Source organism: Falco rusticolus, chromosome 4 (assembly GCF_015220075.1).
Source record: "Falco rusticolus isolate bFalRus1 chromosome 4, bFalRus1.pri, whole genome shotgun sequence".
NCBI classification, from domain to species: domain Eukaryota; kingdom Metazoa; phylum Chordata; class Aves; order Falconiformes; family Falconidae; genus Falco; species Falco rusticolus.
The window spans coordinates 16,245,919-16,270,616 of NC_051190.1; the positions used below are offsets into that span (position 1 = coordinate 16,245,919).

The 24,698-nt window shown below is 47.7% G+C and overlaps 1 protein-coding gene across 7 annotated transcripts in view; it reads right to left on the reverse strand.

Annotated features, from left to right (window-relative positions):
• Positions 1 to 10,135: 10,135 nt before the first annotated feature.
• ADAMTS9 (ADAM metallopeptidase with thrombospondin type 1 motif 9) overlaps positions 10,136 to 24,698 on the reverse strand; it is an 86,180-nt gene continuing 71,617 nt past the window's right edge. For 3 of the 7 annotated variants that reach the window (XM_037383189.1, XM_037383190.1, XM_037383192.1), the window contains 10 exons: positions 23,718 to 23,888; positions 22,032 to 22,226; positions 19,913 to 20,045; positions 19,578 to 19,672; positions 19,324 to 19,418; positions 19,096 to 19,229; positions 17,535 to 17,626; positions 15,495 to 15,599; positions 13,336 to 13,430; positions 10,136 to 13,026 (listed from right to left, as the gene is read on the reverse strand). In XM_037383189.1, coding sequence (XP_037239086.1) covers positions 13,341 to 13,430; positions 15,495 to 15,599; positions 17,535 to 17,626; positions 19,096 to 19,229; positions 19,324 to 19,418; positions 19,578 to 19,672; positions 19,913 to 20,045; positions 22,032 to 22,226; positions 23,718 to 23,888 — 1,110 coding nt within the window. In that variant the 3' untranslated portion in view covers positions 10,136 to 13,026; positions 13,336 to 13,340. The other 4 variants (XR_005103628.1, XM_037383193.1, XM_037383191.1 and 1 more) reach the window with 4 other exon arrangements.

Sequence of the window (24,698 nt, forward strand, 5' to 3'; positions counted from 1 at the left end):
GATGGAGCAGCTTCGCCATTAGCATTTCACAGCTTCACCCCGTGGTTGTGGTTGTTCGCAGAGCCTGTCATCTCCTTCCCCTCCTTCCCTGCCCCTTTGTTCCTCTGCCTTGCTGCCTCAGAGCTGCTTAAAACTGTAACGCTTTGATAATATTTTTTTTTTTGTTTAATCATTTCTCATTTTTGTCAATTTTTCACTTGTGTCTTCCTCTCTAGGAGACTGAAATAAGTCGGAGCTGTGTGGTTGCAAAAAGTTTCAAGGAGATTTTCAGTCTTTCCTCCCATAAATGTTAGGCTTTCTTAAAAAAAAAAAAAACACCAACAACAAAAACAAACAACAAAAACAAAAAACAATGCAAACAAAAAAACCCCAAAACCCCAAAAAAACCACCAACAACAAAAATAATAATTAAAAAAAACCTACCACACCAAACCCAGGGAATTTTATCATGGAGAAACTTTTCTTTTCACAGGCTTTCTTCATGCCAGTGAGAAAATACTGCCATCCCTCCCTGCTCTGTTTTTCTGTGGTTGCTACCCTTCCCAAACCCTCCAGCTTCCCTGCGTTGCTCCCTTCTCCTATGTTTCCTCATTATTTTCCTCCTCTGTTTCTCTCCCAGTTTCCAGCTCTTACAGTGGTGCATGAATATGGTATAAACTCTGGAGGGAGGAGGCAATCTGATCTCTTCAAATACACACACGTTTTGTCACATGGTGGGCAACTGGTTGCAAACTGGGGTTTGACCTCATCTTAAAACCTCCCTACCTGCAAGCTGTATCTGATGTTGGATCCAGAAGTATCAGGGGTGCTGAGTTACTGTTACCTCTGCTGAAGGTCAGCAGGATTTCAGGAAACAAGCCTCGTGCAAGAGAGGGCCTGAAAATCTCCAGCACTTTGGGTGTCTTGCATAAGATTCAGAATATTTAAAACTCCAATTAAAACTGCTGAAATAAAAACATTATTGGATACAGGACTTATAACAAGATTCAACGTGCTGTGGGAAATGCTTTAAAGGTGACCTGCAAATCCTTTTTAATTGCTTTGCTGTTGCAAGAAATGCTGTGTGCCCTCAATAACAGGGCTGGTGAGGACATCTGCTATAAGTTTAAAACAGCAAAAGTAAGTCAAAGTTGGAGGGTGAATTCCTTGGAGGTGTGGCTGTGCTGAATCACAGCTCCAGTCTTCTGATGAAGAGGCAGGTCCTAAACTGGTTCTTAAAACAAGGCACAGTGGTCCCCTCCCTCTATCCCTCGCTGTCCATGGGGCCACCAAACTTGCCTGCCACCCTGCACGGCTTGTATCCTCCAGCTTTATTCCAGTAGATGCTGCAGGTGCTGGTGGGGGACTCCTCGATACACAGGCAACAGGCAGGGAAGGCTCTGAGCATTGTCAGTACTTGCACCAGCATGTTCGAAAGGAGCGGGGAGATGAGGGCTCAGCCTGGGAGTGCAGAAGATGCAGATAAGAGGGGCGCTCACTGCTTCTGCCCTGGTGTGCTTGGAGGGGGGGTTGGGGGGGGCTGGGGAAATCACTTGCAGCCAAAGCTGTAAAAATAATCAGATACCAAAGACCCCAACAAAGTCAGGTCCTTCATGACTCTTAGGCTTCCGAATATCTCATAGGGACAGCGGTTTCCCTCTGGCCCAAGACATCCAGGACGAATGAAGGGCTAGTCAGCAGGACTCGATCCACATTTTAGGGACGCTCAGATGCTGCATCTACATAAGGAAACAGCCAAGCCAGAACATCATCTCTGGGATGTATTTGGGAAAGGGAGGGGAGACATTATCTCACTGGCCTGAACGTTCCTCTTCTCTTTCCTCCCCCAGAAAAGCTGCCAAGAGTAAAGATCTCTCAGGAAATAAACTCCCACTCCCTTGTTCTCACCATGTTCAAAGGGGGTGATGCACACATCCTGGCATGGCTGGGCAGGCAGGGGACAGCAACAGAGTTCCAGCCCTACCTGTGCTACCACAAGAGGTGCTGTCAAAAGGGGGTATTGTATTTTTGTTTTAACAAATATGTAGATCTTCCTCTTGAGAGGAGACAGACTCGGCTTGGAGGTGGGGGGTGTCAGATACTGCTGTCAAATAGGCTCAGAAACAGACACACATGGATAATATATGCCAGACAGTTTGTCTGACAAATTATTGTTTCTGCTGTCACTTAAATTGTTCTGTACGTCATCTTCCCCTCCCATTTCTATTTCAACCAAACCTGCCTAGAGATGAAACTTCTTCCAGCCCTCCTCACGACAACACCAGTTTAAAACCTAGTTGGCTCCATTCATGCACTGTGAGTGGACCCCTTTCCCTTTTGAAGTTATGGATGGCTGAGAGAGAGGAGGGAGACGGCAGGGATGCTCTTCCTTTCCTGCTCCCTGTTGTGCTTGATACTACAGAAATAATTATGATTAAAATCAAAGAGCTCAGGAAAAAGTAAAACGCAGCTCCTGCGTTAGCTTTCAGCCACAGCGTGGGTGGTGCAGGGGCTGACATCCATGCAGGAAAGTAGCCCTGGCTGTAGGGCAGGTGCTGCAGCGGCCACAGCATACCCAGGCGGCGTCAGCCCTTGTGGCTCAGCGGGTCTGGTCACAAGCCCTGCAAAGCATCTTAGTCTGACATGCACATTGAGCTGTGCCTCCTGGCCAGATAAATGCTCTTCTTCAAGTGACTTCAGCTTCTGGTAGCAGAAGGTGGAAAGAAGAAACCCATGTCATGTTCCCTGGAGGTGTTTAAAAGACATGTAGATGTGGCACTTAGGGACATGGTTTAATGGTGGGCTTGGCAGTGTTGGGTGAACAGTCGGATTTAGTGATTTTAAAGGTCTTTTCCAACCTGAATGATCCTGTGATTCTATGTTGCTGCAGAGCTGTTCTGCCTGCCTGGTGCCAGGGAACCTGCCCGACCTCACAGCTCTGCCAAGCCTCACCTTGTAGCGTGCCCCACATGGAAGAAAGGCAACGCCATTAGGGCTCTGCTCTCCTGGTGACCTCCATTCCCTTTGGGACATCAGCTTGAGCAATAGCAGTGGTGAAGTCACTTGTGTCCGAGCCCAGTGGGCAGTTCTTAGCACCCAGGAAGAGGAGCTGCATGTTCACAGCAGTAGCTGCAACCAGGGGATGGGAAATACGGGGACAACTTATGACAACAGAGACCATGGAGTCTCTGCCGCCAGCTGTGGGCCAGCACTTCTGGATGGGAGTTAGCTGGCAGATACAACACTTCTGTGAATGGAGCCAGGAAAATTTGCTAGTCTTTCCAGGAAAGTGTCCCCAGCTCTTCTGTCCTGCAAACCGTGCCTCATGTTATGAAATTGCCTCCAAAATAACCTGCAGAAAGCTCTTAGCATCCCTCCATCGGTTCTAACATCCCTGTGCCTCCTACGGTCCAGCTCTGACCACCAGCACCGGGCAGCAGTACCATCAACAGAAAACACTGGATAAGGCAGAAAGCAGCTCTCATTTTGTCTGCCAGACCCATACACTTCTCTCCTCTGTGATGTCGAGGTGAATTTAGCTGTAACAGACTGAGCGAAATCCACTTTTGGTTCCTCCTGCCAGTGGGCTACACAGGTGAATTACAACTCAGCGTGAATCCTGTCACCATCTGGTATACCAAAGTTTGTAAGCGTCTGGCTGTTATTAGGCAGTTATTGTCCGAGACCCTTCAACAACAAAAAAAGAGGGCTTAAAAAAATGCCTGTAAGTGCCACAGCTGCTGAAGGAGCATGCTAGGGACCAGGCACCTATTTTACTGTATGGTTCTTCCACCAAGCCTCCTTCTTTCTGGGTAAACGTGCCCCCACAAGGGTCTTTTTGAAGGGAGACAATTCAGTGTTTCCGCTTATTCTGGCTTCGAGATTTGCAATTACTGCAGGCAGACAAGGCTGAGCATAAGCCCCAGTTTGAGGTGGGGATATGGAATTTCAATCTGTGCCGTGCAAAACAGGAACCCAGGCTGGGATGAATCATGCTATGTTACTTCAGTTTTAAATTTTTTTTGCACTGCGTAGGTTTTTCTAGGGCATATTCCATCAGGCACACACTGGTCAAATTCACTCTGAGCATTTATTACACTGTTACTCTGCAGTACACACACTTCAGATGTCAGAAACAGTTACAGAGTGGGCTTAGCAACTTAACAAACCCCTTCCATCATTTCTGCAGATCACCATACAGTTTCCAAGTGCTCTTTATCACAGCCATTTGACTACTATTTTTTTGTTAGATTTGTCAAGTTCTGAGGTATTTAGATTAAAACCGTACTGAGTAATTTCACCTTTTTTCCTTCATCAATACACTAATTTGTAAATATCCCAGGAATTTTTTTTTTGTTCTCCCACCCAGGAATGCAAATGGCCATTATGTTCTCCCCAAGGTATCTCCAAATAACCCTTCTCCTTTTAACCTTAGGATTTTATTGTGTTAGTTGCTAGGTAACTGAGTAAGATTTATAGCCATCTATTGTTAATTTTGAAGGCAGTCTTCAATTTCCCTGTAAATAGCATTTGGGAGTTGGAGTCCACACCAATAAAAACTTGCAGCCCAGTCCCACTCCGTGGAGAGGAGCACCTGCTATGAAACACGGAGCCAAATGGATACATAAAGCTTACCCCCCCCAAAAAAAGGGCCCTGCCCCTCTCAAACCAGCCAGGCTGAGCACTGCTGGGGTGCTGGGGGGACCCCGGGCTCCCCCAACCTCTGGTTTTGGCACAACAAAGTGTCGGTGCTGGGGCACGGGCTGTGGCGGGTGCTGAGTGCATCCCGGCTGCCGCCCCGCTCCCTTCCCTCCGGCCCCTCTCCCAGCCCCTTCCTCACCCTTTGCAGGCTGTTACTCCCCAAAGCAACAGCTCTGCAGCTTTTCCCAGAGCTGCCTTTCTTTGCTGTCAGGCTCAAGCATCCCCAGGCACAGCTCTACCTCGCCTCTCTCGGAGGCGAGGCGGGTGGTAGATGGCCCTGGTTCATGCAGTTCCTTAATGCTTTTCAATTTGAGGCTAAACAAAGCAATCAAGTGGGGCTCTGCCAATTTGCACAAAACCTCCTCGCGCTATAGCAACAAGTAATTTTCTACTACCCTCCGCCCCCCACTCCCTCGAGCTCTCTTGTGGTCCAGCAGAATTATTTGCTTTACGCTGTCAATTCACACTCCTTCCATGCTACTTTTACTTCTCAGGACCGTTCCTGAAGATGGGAAAAACCAAACCTATCTGGGTTAACTCACAGAGAAGCAAGTGTCAGCAGCCGAGGCAGGTGGTGAGCTTCTGGGAGCAAAGCCATCCTGCCCTTCCCTTGCAACAGCACTGCAAGCATCACAGATACTGTTCAGTCCCTCACATTAATCATGCTTTTGCCATCCCACAGGTAGAAAAGTCCTTTTATTTTTTATTTTTTTTTAAAGCTGCTTTATTATCTCTTCTCATCAGTTAAAAAGAAAATAGGTGACTTCTTAGTGTTTCACAAGATGGAGACCTGCTGATAAATAGGGGAGTGAGATATCTGACAAAACCAGGGTGCTGGTGGCTGTGGCAGGGCAATCACTCAAATCAGACAGAAGTTAGGTAGCTGGGCTAAGGGAAAATTCAGAAAACTATGTCTATGGTCCCTGAGATGCCAGAAATGGTCTCTTCTGGCCACCGGTGTTGTCAGGTCTTATATTTATGCTGGTGTTACCTGCTGGAGATAGTTTCTTTGGACAAGGCAAACAGCCCAGGACCTACCTGCTCTCCAAAGCTTCCGATACTCCCAGGCTGAATGCTTCCGTACATTTAGGCTCTGGAAATGATCAAATGGGAAAATGCCATTAGTGAAACCCAAAAGCAAGTCATATCTGGAAAGCTTCACATAGCACTTGCACAACGTGCAGGAAAGATGCTGAAGAGCAGGATATAACCTGATTGTCCCATGCACCTCGGGCAGGCAGCCCTCAGGGGTTATCCCAAGTGAGCTACACACCAGCACAAGGCGCACCCGCTCCATTTCCCACATGGAGTGGGATGAAGCTGTATCTATAGAGCTGTTGACAAGAGCCACTGGAAGGACTTGAGGACACCCCACTTTACACAATTCAGTCAGCAGAATTTAGCAATATCTCTAAAAGAAATGCATTTGCAGGGCATCGCCTCTCCATTTGCCTCGCCTGGATGGGACAGCAGCTCCAGCAAGAGCCAGCAGGGCAGTCTGCTGTAGTGCCCTTGGCTGCGATTTCCTTAGGTCGTCTGTGCCGCTCATCCAGATTGTCCCGAGACACTCGGATTTGAAAAGACCTGGTCCGCCCAGGGATGCCCCAGGGAGAGAGCAGTGAAGGAGAGAGGAAGGCAGCAAAGACCTTCAGCAGCTGAGCCGCAGTGAGACGGGGAGAAAAGGCCACCGGCTTCTGCCCTGACGAGGCAAGGCTTTCCCTGCCCCACCATGCCATTCCCTGCCGCTGCCAGGGAGCAAACCTCTGCGCAGCCTGGCCCACGCCATATGCGGTTTATTATTTCAGAGCTCAGTTATTTGCCGGTTCAGCTAATGCGGGTGTGTTCTATCCGTAGCTGCATTTTCTCAAGCAGGGCTAGGTTGCCGCCAGTGGGTACGTGTTTGTTCCAGCTAAGCTCCGGCAAGGTGTCAGCCTCAGGGGCAAGTGCACAGCTGCATGCTCCCACCACCACACATCTGGCCCCTGCTCCTCAGGGCTAGTCAAACCCGAGACAACTTCATCCCGGGAGCCCAAGCCATGTATGAGGCCAGAGCTCCAGCCCCTGGCAGCATCAGGTACCTGCTCACATCCTCTGGTGCGGGTGGCTTCACTCACACCTGCCAGGGGAATTACAGAGGCATGGGAGCAAATAAGCCCCCGCTCGTATTTGCTCGTTAGAGCAGCCAACTTGGACACATTTGTTCTTCCCAGTCAGTTTGCAGGGAGCCATTCCCGCTTCCCTGCTACTGTGAGTGGGAGCAATTAAAGCATTTCACAGCAAATACTCCTTTCTGCGTGGTTTGGGGGATGGCAGGCAGTAAGCAGTGAATAGCTTCAAAGAGAAAGGTCAGCAAGCCAGTGAGGATGGATTAGTAAAGGACAATGCAGCAAAGACCTGATTAATTTAATTGCTCATCTGAAATGTAGTCACAGATGAAAGAAGGATGAAGAATTTATAAGCATATGAATGGAGCCAAGTAATGATTTTAAGAGAGAAAATACACAGAGCCTTGCCTCCCCCTGCACCCTCTGCCCTGCATACAAAGAGGTTTGTATTCAGAGATTACTCCAGACTTCCGTCTCTTCTCCTCATCCTGTCTTCTCAGAGATGGAGACATTGACTACCAACAAATGTTTAAGTAGCTGCAGCTTGATATCACTGCTGGCAGCTCGGATTGAGCAGGAGCATTAAAGCCAGGCACGTGCCCACACCCGCATGGAGACATAACTTGGAAACAATTTGGACTTTTATGCTCCCAGCAGAACTGATGTTTTCCTGGTGGAATAGGATTGACGTGCATGGCTTCAGCCTCTGCACTTTATAGCCAGCCCCTGCCCTGAAGGACCTGAATCAGCTTCACAATGGAGAAACATACTTCTACCTTCCCTCGGCTTAAAATGGTACCTACATCAGATCTCCCCGTACTTACAGTCAACAGCTCATGTCTCCAAACACTTCAGAAGTAATATTTATAACTAGAGAGAGGCAGCAGTCATTTCATGGAAAATTTCACAGGTTTGTTGGTTTTGTTGTTTGGGGTTTTTTTGTGTTGGTTTTTTTTTTTTAATTGGAACAAACAAACAAAAAACCCACCCAGGAAATAAAGTATAAAAACCATATGGGTTAGGTCAAAACACTATTCTCTCTTCTTTGGTTTGATTTTCAAAAACTGTGCCTTATGTTTGGTAATATAAAATAGCTGAAAAATTATTCCAGCTTTGAAGTGGAAACTCAGACTCTTCTGTGAAGGCCAAAAATAACTTCTTAGCATTCATCATCTCACTATTGCAAAGAGAGGTCAGAAACTTGTCAATTAAATCTGCTTCTGGAAGGCTACAATTCCAATTGCCTGGATTACTCCAGCACAGGCAAAAATCTTGGAAAACACTGCAGTGAGATGGACAGGCACCACTCTTGGCCATCGGCTCCCGCCTCCAGCACGGTGTAAACTGGAGAGCTGCCTTCGGGAACTTGTACAGCAAAGGGACTCATCCCTTCCCACCAAATGACCAACAGCTACTAAGGTTAGTGGCTGCTGGATGAACTTAACTGTATTCCTTAAAAAGGCTTGATTTGAAGAGTTCTTGATTTGAAGAGTTCAGGTGATGGGAGAGCTTACCGTGTGGGCTGGGCTGCTTCAGCTAACGACTCCCGGGTTGGGCTGAACACCGGTTGCTGCAGCACCAGCAAGCCATCAGGCTGCAACAAGGCGCTACTGTCAGTCAGATTCTACTGTCCTTGCTGTTTCACCTTCCTCCAGAGGCCAGACCACACTACTCCTCCATCCAGCCCCCCTCCCACAATCCTCAGGGCTATTTAACTACTTAGCTGAACGAGCTACAGCTGTACATCACCCATGTCAATCAACCCACTGCCTTCGAGGCACGGCCACAGCTGCATGTTATCAATGCTAATCAGCCCACTGCCTTCATTCCTCTACAGTCTGTGCCTTTGCCGGGTGGATGGGAGAACAGCGTCACCTCAGTGCCCTTCCCCCAGCACAAATGCTTTCTCTAAGCCAGCCCTCAGCTGTCTGTCTGGGAAGAAGAGTCATGCTGGAAAGACCTACTAGACCACATTCAGAAGTGTCCCAGTGGAAAATAGTCTTTCAAGCCCAGACTTCCCTCCTTGGTCTTTTCTGCCTCTCCTCATTTTTCAAGGCATTTCCCCGGTTTCCAAGGCATGCCTATGCAGGAGAAGGATGTCTAGCAAATGTCCTGATTTAACACTATCTCCTTGAGATGTGCGTTTCCAACAGCCTCCAAAAAATGCATTTTATTTTTCTATAGAGGAAAAAATGCACATTATTGGGGCAGAAGAGGACACTGAAGAGATGAGGCAATCACCTCTGAAGCAATTAGTCCTCATCAGCTGTACAACGAGGCTGCAGAAGAGTGCTGTAATTTTCATAGAATAACTGGACCTAAGCATCAAAAGTGTTAAAATGACTCTTTCATTTTGCAGGGCTGGAAGGTTAGATATGATTCAGTGGCTGTGCAGAGACCCACGGTTGGCTTAATTCCAACTGCATCTCATGTTTAGAATTTTTATAATTATTCATTAAAGAAAAATTATAGGAAAGAAAGATACCTTTAACATATTGGTCATTTAAACTACGAATCATGCTTTTGAAATACTGCATGTTCCGTTTTCTGCATCTGACAGAATTTTAAGGTACCTTTCTTGTGCTGTCTCTCTCCTTTGGGACTTGAAAACCAGAAGCTGAAAAAGGCTGGAGCTGCCAGCACTAAGAGATATGCTGCATTTTCTGTGACAAAGCATAAGGAACATACAAGCGAGGACAGAAAAACGCAGCTTCTTTGCTCTTACCTGCGGCCTCTGGGGCAGAGGTGATACAAGACTTTGGCTGCAGTCTGTCACTTGGGTGCCCTCCTGGGAGCTGGTTCCCACATTCGCTTCCTTTTAACCCAGATTTCTTCTACCTGATTTTTTTTGTATATTTGATACTTTTTTTTCAGACTTAGAAAAGTTGGTATTTTTTTTGCACATTTCTTTAAATAGCACTGCTAGCAGTGTGGACCAGGTCTGGTATCCCAGCTCACCCTTCAAAAACATTTGCAAAATGAACCGTTGTGTTCCCTTATCGTCCCATGGCAGGGGATGCCCTGGGTGCATGGATGGCAGCATCAGCCTGTCACCAGGCACATCCACGTAGTGCACAAAGCACAGCTGAGATGTGCTCGTGTATGTTTTGTACCTCAGGGTGCTCCTCTCCTGGACAGAAATTGGGGACTACCAGTCTATCTGACCAGCAGGGCATGAGTGGACGGCTGTGGGTATTCTCCAAGGTAGTTCCTGGTCCACAGACTCCAACGTGGGCTTGGGACAGGGCTCCATATATATATAAACAACCTTATTACCCTCCCTTATTCTTTTTGCGTGGGACAACCAAGCAAGGAACCCAAATCTTGGAAATAAACACCAGCACAGAAAGGAATGTTTACCATTCAATGTATTATTCCCTTGTGTACAAAGTATTTTGCCTCTATAATAGCACACAGGTATTGAAATATGATGGCAAATGCAGAAAGACCATACAGACATGTCTTATGAGTCTTTTCATTTCCTTTTGAGTATAAGCAGAAAGAAAAGAAACACTGTACAGGAAAGTGCTTCCAAAAAAACCCCCAGTTTGTAGAAAAATAATGGCATTGATATACAACCCCCAGAGCTGTTTCCTGAACAAGGATTGTCTGATGTCTCTGGTCCTCAAAGTCTGCTCCTATTTAATGAAGCTCATTAATGAACCACAGGATCAGTGATCTATCTTTTTTTTTTTTCCCTTCTAGTTTATTTAGTTTTGGTTGTTTTTTTTTTAGGTTTCTCTTGCTCTGTTAATAGCTGCTATGAAACTATACGGTAGAAATGAATGTGTACAGGTCAAAATAATATTTCTTTTTATAAATAGCCATTCACTTCATTAAAGAAAATATAATAAGCCTGTACTTTCTAAGCACCACTGTTTCTTTCTCAAGTTCATAGTGCAATTTTCCCTTTTCCCCTACAGAAGTTTACATAAGTAATTATCATTAAAAAAAAAAATCACTATTCCATTACTACTCCTTCCCCCTTTCCCTTTTTCTTCTTTCTCTTTCCCTTTTCCCCTTTCCCTTTTTCCCTTTTCTTTCACCTTTGAAATGGTATTTTTGGCATTTTTCTCAGAAAGGTAGAATCTATGCATAGACATACAACACAGGTGAAAAATCAGCCTTTCTAAGATATGATCACATCTACTGATGCGCTATTAAGCCCAACCCCCCCAGATTACAGGTAAGAGTCTCATTCTCTCCTTGTAAGTCTGAATATTAGTAAGAGCAGCAGAGGCACACAGGGAACACGTGTAGAGCAGCAGTTCTGTGGCTGCTGGACTGTAACACAGCCCTGCTTTCGCCTGCGAGGTGCCTCCCAGCTGACGTGGACCAGTGGATCCCTGACTGCCAGGCTGACAGCTTTCGCTCTGAAGGCTGGACACAGCCCAGCACGCACATGGGTTATGAATCCAGGGGTCGGATCATTCATCACGATTGATCTGACTGTTGAGTAACAGACTGATTACACATCCTTTGGGGAGCTCTGCAAAAGACTCACACAAGATCCTGAGGTTGCGTGTTTGTGAACCGTTTGCATCCAAAATTCAAAGTTATCTGAAGTAGCAGATAAGCCTCTCTGGTTTTCCAAACTGCTGGCAATTTTGTGCTGAAAAGCTTCCTTTCCTTGTACTTTGTGCTCCTGGCTACCCCGACATATAAGGTGAAGGGGCAGCATCTTCCTATCACTAAGTAAAATTGTGGAGAAAGAGATAAGGGACATAGTCATAGACTACAAAAATAATCTGGTCACATCACCCCCGTTCAACGTGCTACGAAGCTCTGCAAAAACGTGTCATGCCACAAGCGGCAGGCTATGTACAGGCGGGAGCCATCACACAGCCGCATTCAGCGCCTATGGGAGATGTCTCCTCAATTTTTTTATATATATATATATATAAATAAGCCAATGCTAAAGGTCTGGTTGTACATGGGATGGCGGATAGGCAAGGAGCACAGATGCCTTACCAGGAAGATCTGAAGCAATACAGAAGTAGGTGTAAAGCAGCTTGTTTTTGAAAGGGGGGGGGACAGAGTTATCTGTAAGTACAGAGTGATCTTGTTGAAACAAGGCAGAGCTGGCACTGAAGCCTCCCTTTTGCAGATGGTCTGTGAGTGAGTAGGAAGCTGGGGAAACGCTGCAGGTGCCTGCAGTGGAGTCCCCCAGCCAAGAGGAAGGGGCGGCTTGGCTGTACTTGCTGTCCCCCATCCCCTGCTGCGGGCCCTGTGGTCCTCACCAGCCCCATGGGGAGGTAACAGGGCAGGGATGCTTTCAGCTTCAGGTCAGGGTTTTGTGACAACGTCCGTAAGAAACTGCATCGCATCTCAGCGCGCAGCCCAGGGAAACATATGGCCCGATCAGCCTGTCTGGGATGAGTTAATACCCCGCTCCCAGATGGAGCCAGGAAGCACAGCGGCACATGCAATTAGGAGACAAAGATACGTTTTTTTTTTAAAAAGCAAGTTCACTTCAGAGCCCTGTGAAAAAGGGGCTCGAGCTGAAGATCCACCCACAGAGGAATTTTCCTAAACCTGGGGTAGATCTTCATTTATTTGAATCACCTGACAATTTTTCTGCTTTCTTCCCTTTTTCACTGATAAAGGCACTGGATTAACTAAAACTACAGAGCATTAATAAATATCACGTTAGCACCAAACCAGCGCTTTTAGCACTGGCCACAGAGGTCATGTGAAATTCAAAACATACCTAAAAGATAAAGATTGCTAATGCAACTAGCACTGTATTCATTGTCATGTTTTCCTTGAGTGCTGTTGGCCTAATCCCTAAAAATAAAATTTAAGCACATCTTGTGTATTTTCCTTACATAAAGACAGATTGAAATGCCAAAAATACCCCTATGCAGATTGTGTAGCACCGTAGAGGGCCAAAGCAGCCCATAACTGAAGGAAAATTACTGATTGAAAGTAAACAACTGAATACAGTGACAATAAAGTATCACTTGTCATAATGCTACATATAATGTAGAGTACGCAAAATGCAGTGGTTTGACTGCAGGATTTAACAATAAAAAATAAAAATAGTAAAAGCAGCCTTAATATAATGATTTTACGTACAAAAATATTAAATCAAAATAAATAATTCCAAACATAAATATTATACTGTACATTAAGAATATGCGATCTATATACACACATAAACAGATAAAAAAGTGGAAGGCAGAGGTATTGCATCGCTATCCTTCATCCGTCTCATCTCCGCTGGCTGCTCTCAGAGAACCTGGAAAATACAGACAAGGTGCACGTTGGGGAGAGATCATCATCTTTGCCTCTGAAACCTGTAACTAGCGAGATTGGCCCAAGAGCGGAGCCAAAGCAGGTGCCAGCAAGGTGGGACAGTGCGTTTCCAGTTGACAGTGTTACACCCTTAAGGGTTACTGGGGGAAGCAAGGGCTGGGGGCACCAGATCCCATCCCTGGATGCTGCTCGGGTAGGTGGCTGTCACCGACTTTGCAAGCGTGGCCTGTTCTGCCTCTTCAGGATGTTTCGGGGAAGATTTCCCTTCATGTAGAAGCAGCTGGGAACTCACCATCGCTATAACACCTGAACATCGAGGCCTGTTCCAGATGATGGAGTACACTTCCCACAGTAACCGCCACATTTTCCTACTACTTTGGTACCATCCTGCAGGCAAAACCAGAAAATAACATCTCACGTGAGGGCTCAGGAATGCCATGCTGCAGGAGGGCCAGATCTAGGTTATTCTAGCCAGGGATTTTAATAGAAAATGTCTTGGAAGGGAAACAAATTATGCCTGAATCAATCTACAAAATCACTGTTATATTTAAACATATGCAAATGTAATTCTCTTTAGTGCTAGCAGGTCAGATGGTGAACACAAATAAGAAAGGGCAGTTTTGATTTATGGAGTTGAAAGATGCCCAAGGAGAAGGCCATTTGAAGGGATATCTCAAGGGTATCTGCTTTCTCCAGTTTGCCCCACAGTGAGTAACTGTCATGAGTGGAAAGAGCAAAATCACACCTAGACAATAACAGCTCCTCAGCTGTGCCTGTGCACGTGAAGGGCACGGGAAGGATACTTGTAGGCAATATCAAGAAACATCCATTTGGAAGGGAAAGCCCTGGAGTGGCTCCAGAGCCAAGACGCAAGGGAAGGCAAAGGGGTGATGCTATGCCGCTCGCTAAAGGTGCCATCCCCCCTCACTCTGCATTTCCACAGCCAGAAGAGACCAAGGAAAATGTGGAGTGGTCCTGGGGTTGGTCCAGTCTCCAGGAGAGCCCAGCAAGCATGGTGCAACGCTGGGCTTGAGTCATGAGATTAATACCTCCATCTGGCTGCCTTTATCCCACCTCTGCAGTCTTTCTCCTCTTGGTCATTGCAATGGACAGACAGTCCTTGAAAGGAATTCAACCCTCAATTACCAGAAAATTGGACTTAAGTGCAGGGCAAGCTTGCACAAAGCATTTATTTTTAAACGAGCTCCATCCTGCCCTTGACACTATTGATCTGTGATTGCAGCAGGCTGCTATCATCTCTTCCCACTATGCCTTTCTTCTGCTCCTGTGGGCAATTACACCTTTGAAACAGCACTTGACAGATGCCACCGGATGATGGAAGTAAGAATTGTCTCTTAGACTCCTTGTCCCTTAAAGTTTGTTTTAATTCTGCCACCTGTGATGGTGTCTGCTCTCCGCAACCCCAGTCAGCTGCCTGGGCTTCTCCATTCTGAAGTGGAGAACAGCAAAGCACCTGCCAGAACTAACATACAGGGGTACTGGTCCTCTTCTACCTGCACTGGTGGATGCTTTGCTGCAGCATGGTCAGACCAGTAGCATTTAATTCTCCTTCAAGAGCACCAGCACTGACGAGGCTTACGGGCTCAAGGGGCTCTCCAGAGCCAGGGAGACTGAAAGCAGTCCAGGAGAAGGTATTTTGCAAATTGTTTTTTGTTAAATGATTATGGTGACCTCCTTAGGAGAGTTTTAACAGGGGCAATCAGTATGACTCACATGAAGTAAGAGCCAAAAAAGCAATCCTGGGTTTCTCCAATTTCAGGACATGACACAGAAGAGACAGCGTGAAGGCACACAGTGACGGAGGTGTTAACAGGCAAGCACATTAAGCTGTCCAAGCTCAGATTTGGCTGTGGGGTGATTCTGAAGGCCTGCCTGGCTTACCTGGAAGCCTTCGGTCCGCAGAGCCCCTGGCAGCTGCGGGGGACAGAGCCCCAGGGCGCAGCGTGCAGTGGGGCAGCCCCAGCCCACTGCAGCACCAGTGACTCCAGCCTCCCCCAGGAAGGTAAACCCAGCCCAGTGGGAAGGTCCACGTCCTCCACACTTCATTAGCAATGTTTTGGGAATAATTCCTACTCAGAGCACTCACCTGGCACCCAGACCCTCTCTGGCAGGTCAAGGCAGCCCTGACTCCGTGGTCCTGCCTGCCACATGGTGCATGCTCTGTGCTGGACATCTCGGACAACTAATTAAGGATATGTCTGCCCCACAGCACTCAGCATTTTCAGCTTCACGGTTAAGCAGACTCACTAATTAATTGCAATAACTCAGATCAAGTTAAACCCACTAGCCTCCCCCAGTTACGGGCAACACTTTCATGTCAGATGTTAGTTCTTTGTTAGTCTCTACTTGGAAGATGTTGCCACGGAAGACAACGTGGCAATTAAAAACTTCTTTTAAGTGGGTATAACCATAATTAAAATCACAACTTACTGGGGATTTTTGAATTTCCGACACCGCGTAATTCCCTTGTGAGAGCCACTTTGCTGTTCCTGTTAAGGACAGGCCTGTCCCGTAAAGGTCTATGCTGAAGCGACCCTAAAAAACAAGCAGATGAGCTCAGTTAGCCTCCAAAAAAGCCATCCTTTGGCCTCCTGTGGCTTGCCACGGTGTCACTTTCCTAATAGGATCTTGCCATCAATGTTTGGAATTTTCCCCATCGCTCTGATAGTGATCAGCACAGATTGCAGGAATCACAGAGTGTCTCGGGTTAGGAATTTCCTTCTCGCTGGTGGCTGCAGGGAAGGAAGGGTTTTATCTTGGCTTTGTACTGATTTCTCAGTTTTTCACTGCTTTTTCTCAGTTTTGTGCTGCTTTTTCGCCGTTTGCCAGCTGAGGGCATTCTCGGCTTTTCCACGGCAAACTGTGGAGCCTGACGTGCTCCAGCAGCTGATGGGAAAGGTACCCCAGGGATGTGCTGCAGCCACTCTCACTGCTCCCTCCTCAACTGGAGAGGGCACACTTGTCCTTATTTTCCTTATTTTCCACTGGGTTTATTTCCCCCCCCGGCCTCAACTTCAGTAAAATCAAAACTCGTTCATTCGTTTATTTCTTAAAAATGTCTTTCGCTTCACTCCACCCTGTCTCAAAATGCATAAGATGGATGGAAAAGTAAGGGCTATGCCTGCATCCAATGCACAGCCCCCCAACCTTCCCCTTCACCCCCACGGTGGACCCCAGCCCTGCCCGTTTCTGGACCCGGGGGGGACCCTTCGGACACATCCCCAGGCTGACCCACAGCCCAGCACGGCTGCACGGTACCAGATGGCTGTTAGCTTTGCTCCTCGAACTGCCTGCCTTGGAAATGCCGATTTTCTGCGAGGAGCAAACTGTCTGGGTGAGGTGGATGGATATTAACATTCATGAGCCTTCCTGAGGTAAGAAGTCAACCCCTAAGCCGCTGAGCTGTGCAGGAAAGTGTCAGCTCTGAAAGCAGGGAGGGAAGGAGATGGAGGGGTTTGCCCTCTGCCGTCTGTTGCTGCGACTCGCTGCTTAATGCCCTTTGCAAACACGGTCCACCCACTATCTTGAACTATCCAAACATATCACTTATCATCCCCCAGCTCCACAAAAGCTAGGTGTGCTGGGAACACCGAGCAAGCCACCTATATTAGTCTCCTAAAGACTTTGGAGAAAGCGTATTTTTTCCAAGCCACTGGGCTACAATGTCCTAGATCACCTGCCAGAGCTACTGAGGAGGCAACGTAGCCTGTGCCCCGCTCCATGTTTGCATGGCCAGGCACCTCACGGCGCTGGGACAGGCTGGATTTGCCCTGATGTGCAGGCACCACCTTCACTTTGTCAGCATCTTGCCAGCCCCAAAGTGGAGTGAGTGACGGTCCCACCGTGTTGCAGTGAAAATAAGCATTGGGCACGGGGATGGTGGGGCAGCAGCTGGCAGCACCACTGTGGTCTCTGACAGACGGGCTGTGTCCACCCAGCAGCAGAAACCCAACCTGTTCCTGCAAATGCCCTGTCCCCGGGCCTCTTCCCCTGGAGATGACATGGCAGGAGTCCCACTGTCTGTCTGCTGCCTCCTCCATCCAGAGGGGTTATCTCACCCATTTCTGGTGGTGCCAGCAGATGTGAGGTTGCAGAGCGCAGAGGAGGGCATCCTGACAGCCTGATTCATTGCTGTTCCCCTGCCCAGCGCTTCCACTGAGCCCTGCCGTGGACTGATCCCCTACCTTCACCTACGCATGCAAAGCCCAGCCCTTCTCCCACAGCTTATTTCTTCCTCCTTTTCTCCTTTACTGTTGAGTGAGGCCCTGGGGAATGTCCTGATAACGACCTGTCATTTTCCCATATGGAAAATGCAAAACACTTTCTGCACAGACAAAAGGAAAAGTTTCCCATGGCTGAGATGAGAATGTGATGCTCACAGAGGTTGGGCTGATGTGATCAGCAGTAATTAACAGAGGGCCTGAACATAACAAATGGCACCAATTCCTATGAAATGCTATTGTCAAATACCTGTGGGCATTTGGCTGCGCTGTAGCAGTCCCCAGCAGTGGCATAAGGAACAGGTCGTCCATCATGTGTCCGTGCAAACTGTAAATCAGTCGCTGTGGAGAATAGTTGGTGAATAACACAGAAAGACAGATGCAGGGAAAGAGACAAAATAAATGTAAACGTGCTCTTCGCTAATGTTTAAATTCACTAAAGCTGGTTTCATACATTAATCTTGCGAGTCAGACTGGTGGTTTTCTAGTATTAAATCCCCCAATTCATCCCACATGTGACTGCCAGCACATGGGCACTGAATTCAGCAGGACACGGACATGTTCAACATTTACAGCTCAGTTTAAGCACATCGGTGATTTAGGGCCGAAGTATAAATAACGACAAAACTCGACCCCCTGACTTGTTTTTTATTTATCAGAAAATTCCCCACTTTCAAGAAGGCATGGGGACCTCCTAAATCTCCTCTTAAACAAAGGCAAACAACCATCTCTGCGCTCTCCGGCTGCCCCAGCCCAGGGGTCGGGGTTTCAAAGGGAATTGGGGTATTTTGCTCTGGAGGGATCTGAAGTAACCGAGACTCATTTAGATGGGGATGTGAGATAGCTCCTGCCTGACAGGGGTAGGTGCCCAGATCCTTTTGAAATTCAAAGGGAGCTGGTATCAGGTTCCCTGAGGGTGGTTCCATTGAGATCTTTACCTAGGAGCTTTTACAGACTATTAGTAGCCTTTTACAGATGGATAGACTGGGAGGTCTCAGGGCTTGAAAATTAAGTGATAAAAAAACCTTATCAGATAAAGCGTCATTTTACAAGGAAGGATTTTGATTCGCTAAAAAAATCTCTGCTATTTACTGAATGAACACCCAACGGTATGTTGTATTTTTAAAACATTTGCTGGAAACTGATAGCATCCCTGGAGTCAGGGGGTCTGAAACTGTAACCCTACGGGATGCCGTGGGCTCTCTGGCAGCAGGATGGCTCCCAGCTCCCATCAATGATGAGAGACACAGGGTATCACTTATATTGCATAGTTACAGTCCCTTCCTCCCCTGCAAATCCAGGGCCCCAGCTCCATCACTCTCAGTCCAAGTTACTTCCCCATGGTCTGGCTCTGCCAGGAGCCTCCTCTGCCCTGGCCCAGAGGGAGCAGCATCCCATCCCCAGTGGAGTCCCCTGCACTGGGATCTCCTGACACATCTGTGGGTAAAATGGAGGGGCAGCTCCTCCCCGGTTAAGCTTTCTGTCTGAGTCCAATCTGGAAATAAAAACCTTCTGAAAATACACCGGCCTGCCGGGAGCACGCAAATATTCATTCTGCATAGCAGATGCACCAGCAACTGTCTTAATATTTTCCTGTATTACAGAGAATTAGCATGAGCATCTCTGATGGACTCAAGTTGCAGTCTCTAAGCGTAAAGCAGCAAACAGGTGACCAAGTTTAAAGGAAGCAGCTTTTAACAGGAGAGCTCAGGAATATTGCTCACTAGAGTCCTACTGCTTGCTTGTAGTTACAGCTACATTTGCGTAAAATAAACATTTTTTTTTAATGGCAAGGCCCTGTTTTTACTCACTTATTATTTGCATAGTGTTCAGGTCCAGCCTTACTTTGCTGAAGGTGGAAAACCCAGCTGCTGTGTAATCTTTCCTACACTGGCAGTCTTCTCGTCTGCTCCCGTTATACGGACATTCAGTCGGGTTATGCAATCTAAATCAAAAGAAAACCCTTTCTACTCATGACCGGAAAATATTGCCAAGGAAAATAAAAATATTGTGAAGCTCAGGATTAAAGGATTTCTTACCTGTATCCATACACTTCTGAAAAATTCTCTGCATCCCCATTTACAAGGGTCACATACTCCTTTGGGCTGTCAGTGTGCATCCCAGAGCAATACACCTGAGAGAGAGAAGCCAGAATTTTGTCAAGCATCATGTTCAAAGGGACCGCTGAGAAAACCAAAGATAGAAAATACAAGAGCAGAAGTGAAGAGTGCATGCAGGGTCCTCTTGCACCTTTAGGAAATGCATTAACTATCAGTCTGTTGCTGAAATGCACCTTTAATGTCTTTCCTTTGACTTGAAGGAAATATTCACCATCTTCAGTGACACCTTTGAGGTTTTTAAGGTCTTTGCAACTCCTTGGTAATTCACCTGAAACAAAACAGAAATACTTGTAGTCACTGAGCAACTGTACATCAGAATTTCTTTTGTAACACTATGAGGCATCTAAAGCACCAAAACGCCTTGCTTATTTTTAAGAGGTTTCCCTGAAGTGCCTTAGTGCTTAGTTGGATGGCTCCCAACGCTTGGTAATATTGCATATCTCTAGGAGTTTGATGGGAAAAGATGCTGAAGAGAAAGGCAAAGGAAGGTGAAAATCCGCAGACTTACAGTCATGAACGTTGTGGCATGTCCTCCTCTCTTCAGGTTTCAGATCTGCAGGGCACAGGCTGCTGACCTGGTCATCGTTTGTCAAACACTGCACCGACCGGTGCATGACTCCGATGCCACAGGTGACAGAACACTGCAAGACAGAAGTCAGACACTTGTATTTTATCTCAGAGGTTTCTGGGCTCCAGAAGAACAGAGGCAGATGGTTTTCCTTGTATCAAGAGACAGCAGCAAAAGCCCCCGTCCTGCAAAATGTGGAAACGTTGGCTGGATTTTAATCACATCAGTAGTCTCTTGGATTATTAATAATTTCATTATTATTATAATCATCATTAATTAGTTCAAGAAAGGCTACCATATTTTGCTTAGCACTTCCACACTTTACTGTATGAGGAAGTTGGTTAAGGTGAACCCATGAGCTCAAGTGAAATTGTTTATTTTTCACATTAGGAAGGTGGTACAAGAGAGGAGTGTTCAGCAGAAGGCCTGAAAGGTATAAATCCTCTCCTGCTGGCTTGGAGACATTGCTTGGGTCACTGACAGGGGCCTCTGAACAAACCTGACATGGGTTGTTATTTTCTATCCAAATTGCACCAAAAAACTGCAGCCTCCAAACCCCGTCTCCCTTCACTCTCTGGAAAAATGGCTAAATCTGCGCCAACGCTGGGTCATACCCAAACGGCTCAAATCAAGGGCAACCTTAAGGCTGATGTTGCACGAGCTACTGGAGTTACTGAGCTACCAGCTCGTCCAGGCTAGTTGCTGCTGAGCACAGGCTATGGGGTGGGTGGCATCTTGCTCCGCCTCTGCAACTTGTTCTTTCAAGTACTTGAGAACTGAAAATCAGCTCTTCCTACAGGTACCAGGTTAGCCTGCCAAGAAAACGCTGCTGCTCATCTATTTAGAATTGATTAGACTAAAGGAGCACACCATGAAGGAGACTGTCTTCAACGGCTCACAGTATTTGCAGCGTGGCGATTACACTTCATCAGGTCCAAATCCATAAAACTTAACTAAGGAGCTGAGCAGGACTCTTTGCCCATCAAAGGTGATGGTATTTTACATTAAATCCCTTTGAAAAACAGAGATGAGAAGGGTCATGGCCCTGGATAGTCACTGGGACATTCAGCAGTCCAAAGCGAGGAGGAAGGGCTTGCTCTCTGAAATGGATACTCTTTGCAATGAAGTTGTAGTAACGAGTTGGACATTTTGCACTGAAATTCTGAGGGAAAATGCCAACTAATTGAGGCTGAGCTCTTTTGCTGTAACTCCTCTGCCCTGACTTGCAGGCAGGAACTGAAGCTTCCTATGGGTCAGGAGGAACTTTGGTTTCAAACAGCTCTTCCATTTACTGCGACAGCTTCCACTGCATTTTGCTTGACTTGACCCTCATAGCCTCGTAAAGGTTTGACAAATTCCCACGAATGCCTAAGCTGGGCTAATACATCAAATTTATGGGAGAAACACCACATTTCAAAGAATGTCAGAAGCCGAAAGAAGTGAAATGTTACCGCCTTAACTAAAATTTGATCTTGTAGTTCAGGCCCCAGAAGAGGCTTGACACAAGTAACTTTGGCAGAAGGGCGAAGTTCTTTCCCCTGCCCTGTCCCAGCATTTGGGGGCAGGGTGAGAGGGGGAGCAGAGGCGAAGAAAGAAAAACCTTTAAGGTTTTAAGGCTCTAATTACCAGTGTTTTGGCTTACCGGTGGTTCCCAAGTCTTGCTCATACACATGGCCAAGTGGGATCAACCCCAGTTGCCAGCTATCCATCAATCCTTCTATCACAGGGCTTTCCAACCCTTGTTTTCTGACGGTGACTCCACTTTCTGACTAAGCATTCAGCATGATTGTCAACACTGCCACAAATTTTGGCTACATCCGAATTTTCAGCAATCATGACTCTGCTTGTAGCTGCTGGGACTCCCCAACACGATGGGTTTCAGTCTGGAGCACGGAGCCCTACACACACTGGGGCTGCTGCTGCACGAGGGTATTCATCACATTAATTTATGCAGCTCTTAAACATTCCCCCACCAAACCTTCAGACCATTTCTCTAGTGTAAAGAAAAACGTTTGTTGCAATTTTGTTGGTTAAGGAAAAAGAAGTTTGCCAAACTTACGCTTCCCCAGTTGCTGACGCGCCAGGACGCCGAGACAGGGCACTCCCCCAGGTAGCAGGGCTGGATGTTGGGTGGCTGCGTGCCAGGACAGTTGACAGTGTTCTGGTACCCATACTCGTAGTGGTCTTTCCCAGTGTAAATCTCACTGCACGACACGAGGCGCTGCCTGTATCCCTTCCCGCATGTGACGGAGCACTGTGGGCAGAGGAAGCGCCTGTTAGCACCATATGCTTTGGGAAGGCTGCCTGGAATGGGGAAGAAAAGCAGGCTTGCCAGGTTTTAAGATGGCAAGAATCTCCGTAGGATCACCAGTAGCTGTTTAAGCCAGCCATGAGTACTGTGAGTGGCTACAAGTGGGCTGGCACCTGACACTGACCTCCAGCACCCCATTCCTCCCTGTGCTGCCCCTACAGCTGCTCCAGGACTCCCTAGTCCAGGTTGGTTCCTGGGCAAAAAAAGGAGCAGAAGATCCCTGGGAACTCAGAAATGCTTCTGTGATTTGGGGTTTCTCTTTTTTTTTTTCTTTTTTTTTTTTTTTTCCCTGTGGGGATACACAGAAAATGATCAAAATTGACCCTGAATTGCAGGTACTTGGCAGCAACTGGAAGGAAGGGAAGGTTTTCTTTGTAAATACAGGACAAACAGTGCTTCTGACCTCCTCACCAGAAGGCTGAGTAGGAGCTGGGGAGAGCTGAGCTCTGGCTCCGTGAGCCCTCGCCCACCTCTGTCTTCATGGGCTCGAGTGCTCCTGGGGGTCACAGGTGTGGTACTGGGTGGAGGGTAGCTGGGCAAGGGGCAGCCAGGGCTCCAGCCTCACAGGCACCCTGATATTTCTCTTAGGAAACCATCCAGGAGACCAGGCTGCTCTGAGAAATTCTCATCTCTCTGCATTTCTCCCTCCTGCGCTATCTCGGGTGGCTTGTCTCTCCTCCCCCTCAGTCCTGGCATGTTTTCTTTTTTCTCTTTTCTTGTTCTTTCTTTTTAATCAGTGCTGTGTCAGCAGCTGCCTTGTCATTTCCCTCTGCTGTTCCTCCAAGTGGAAAGTAATCCTTCACTCGCTGCAGAAGGAAACAGGCTGAGATTAGCCCGGGTCCTCCCGCGTGCAGTGCCTGCTGCAAAGAAAACTCATCTATTTTCCTTGCCGAGCCCTCTCCCAGCCGTGAGGGCAAACCTGCTGCCTTCACTCACACCGAGTCCTCGCTCCTGCCAAAGATGGCACCGAGGAAGGACATGTCCCCATGGCCACATCCAGGCTCGCCTTTCCCCAGGATGCTCACCCAGACCCTTGCACAGCTCACAGGGCCCTGGAGCCCCCTGGGAGGGGATGGAAATAAAACCAAATAAATAAATAAATAGATGAAATAAAATTACACAAAAGCAAAGAGGCTGCCTGCTGAACACAATGTGCTTTGGAAGAAAATTGCCTCTAGACATTAGCTAGGACTCTGAGCATGCTGGCGTTCAGTCTTAGTATCCTGGTCTTCTCCCACAGCACTGCTCCTTTCTCTCCAGCAGGGAAATCACATACAGAAACAAACCAAAAAATAATAATTAAATCACGCAGCCCTGCCCTGCCCCTGCTGATTTGGCTTGCAATATCTCAGCAAAGCTGGCGGCAAGGGAACGAGGGTGTGATCCGGTGCTGAGCGGTGTGGTCCCTGTGCGGGGACAGGGATGGGGACTCACCTCCGACCACTCCCCGGTGATCCAGATGTACTCGCAGGGCGGCAACCCGCAGCTCTCGATTTCAGGGGGGCGTTTGCTGGCATCGCAGTAGCCACTGTTCTGCAGCTGCTTGTTCTCATCCACACAGACCACCTTGCGGTACCGGGACGCCTCCCCGCACGTCTTCATGCACTGTTTGCAAGAAACAATGGCTCATGCAACCCATGAGGGACTTCAGCAAATTAATCTGCATGCGGAGAGAGCCCTCCTCCCAGTGGCCCGGGCGAGCAGGTGGCTCTGTGCCCCATGTTGGCATCTCTCATTGGTACCACCTGGGTGCAAATTCGAGGCCAGGGCCCCGCTGTGCCAGGCGCTGTGCCAGGAGCAGTCAGTGACAAACCGCTCCCATCCTTTGGAGGTACCAAATTGCAGATGCAGGGAGAGAGAAGAATCCAAGGCAGCAGCTGTTGGGATGGGGCAGATGTGGGATCCAGCTGTGATGGGACCACAAGATGAAGGGGTGGGCATGCCGGGCCAGGAGATGGGGCAAGGCAACAAAGAAAAGGGCCAACCCACATCGTTTCAGCCCCTAGTGAAAATAGCTGCTTGGAGAATGACAGCCCTGCCACCCCCCCCTTCCAAACTACACGCTGTCACACCTTGGCTGTGGCTGGTGTGGGGGACCCCCCTCCCCAGTCCCTGCTGGTGGGCGAGCAGCAGCACTGTCCTGGCACGGTGTGAGGGCACGTCTCTGCAACTGCTGCGCTGGAGGCAGCTCTATGGGTTCGCTCTCTTTTAAACACTGTCCTGCTGGTATTAAGGGCAACCCGTGCTAGCTGAGGACAACTCTTCCCAGGGGCTTCTGGAGACTTTAAGGACTCGGTTCTTTCTCTTGGAAAAACCAGCCCGGCTGTGAGGCTGTGCTCCTGGGAATGGGTCTGCACTCAGAGCGCATCTTACAAAAAACACACATAAACCAAAATAAGTCAGCATAAGAGCAGC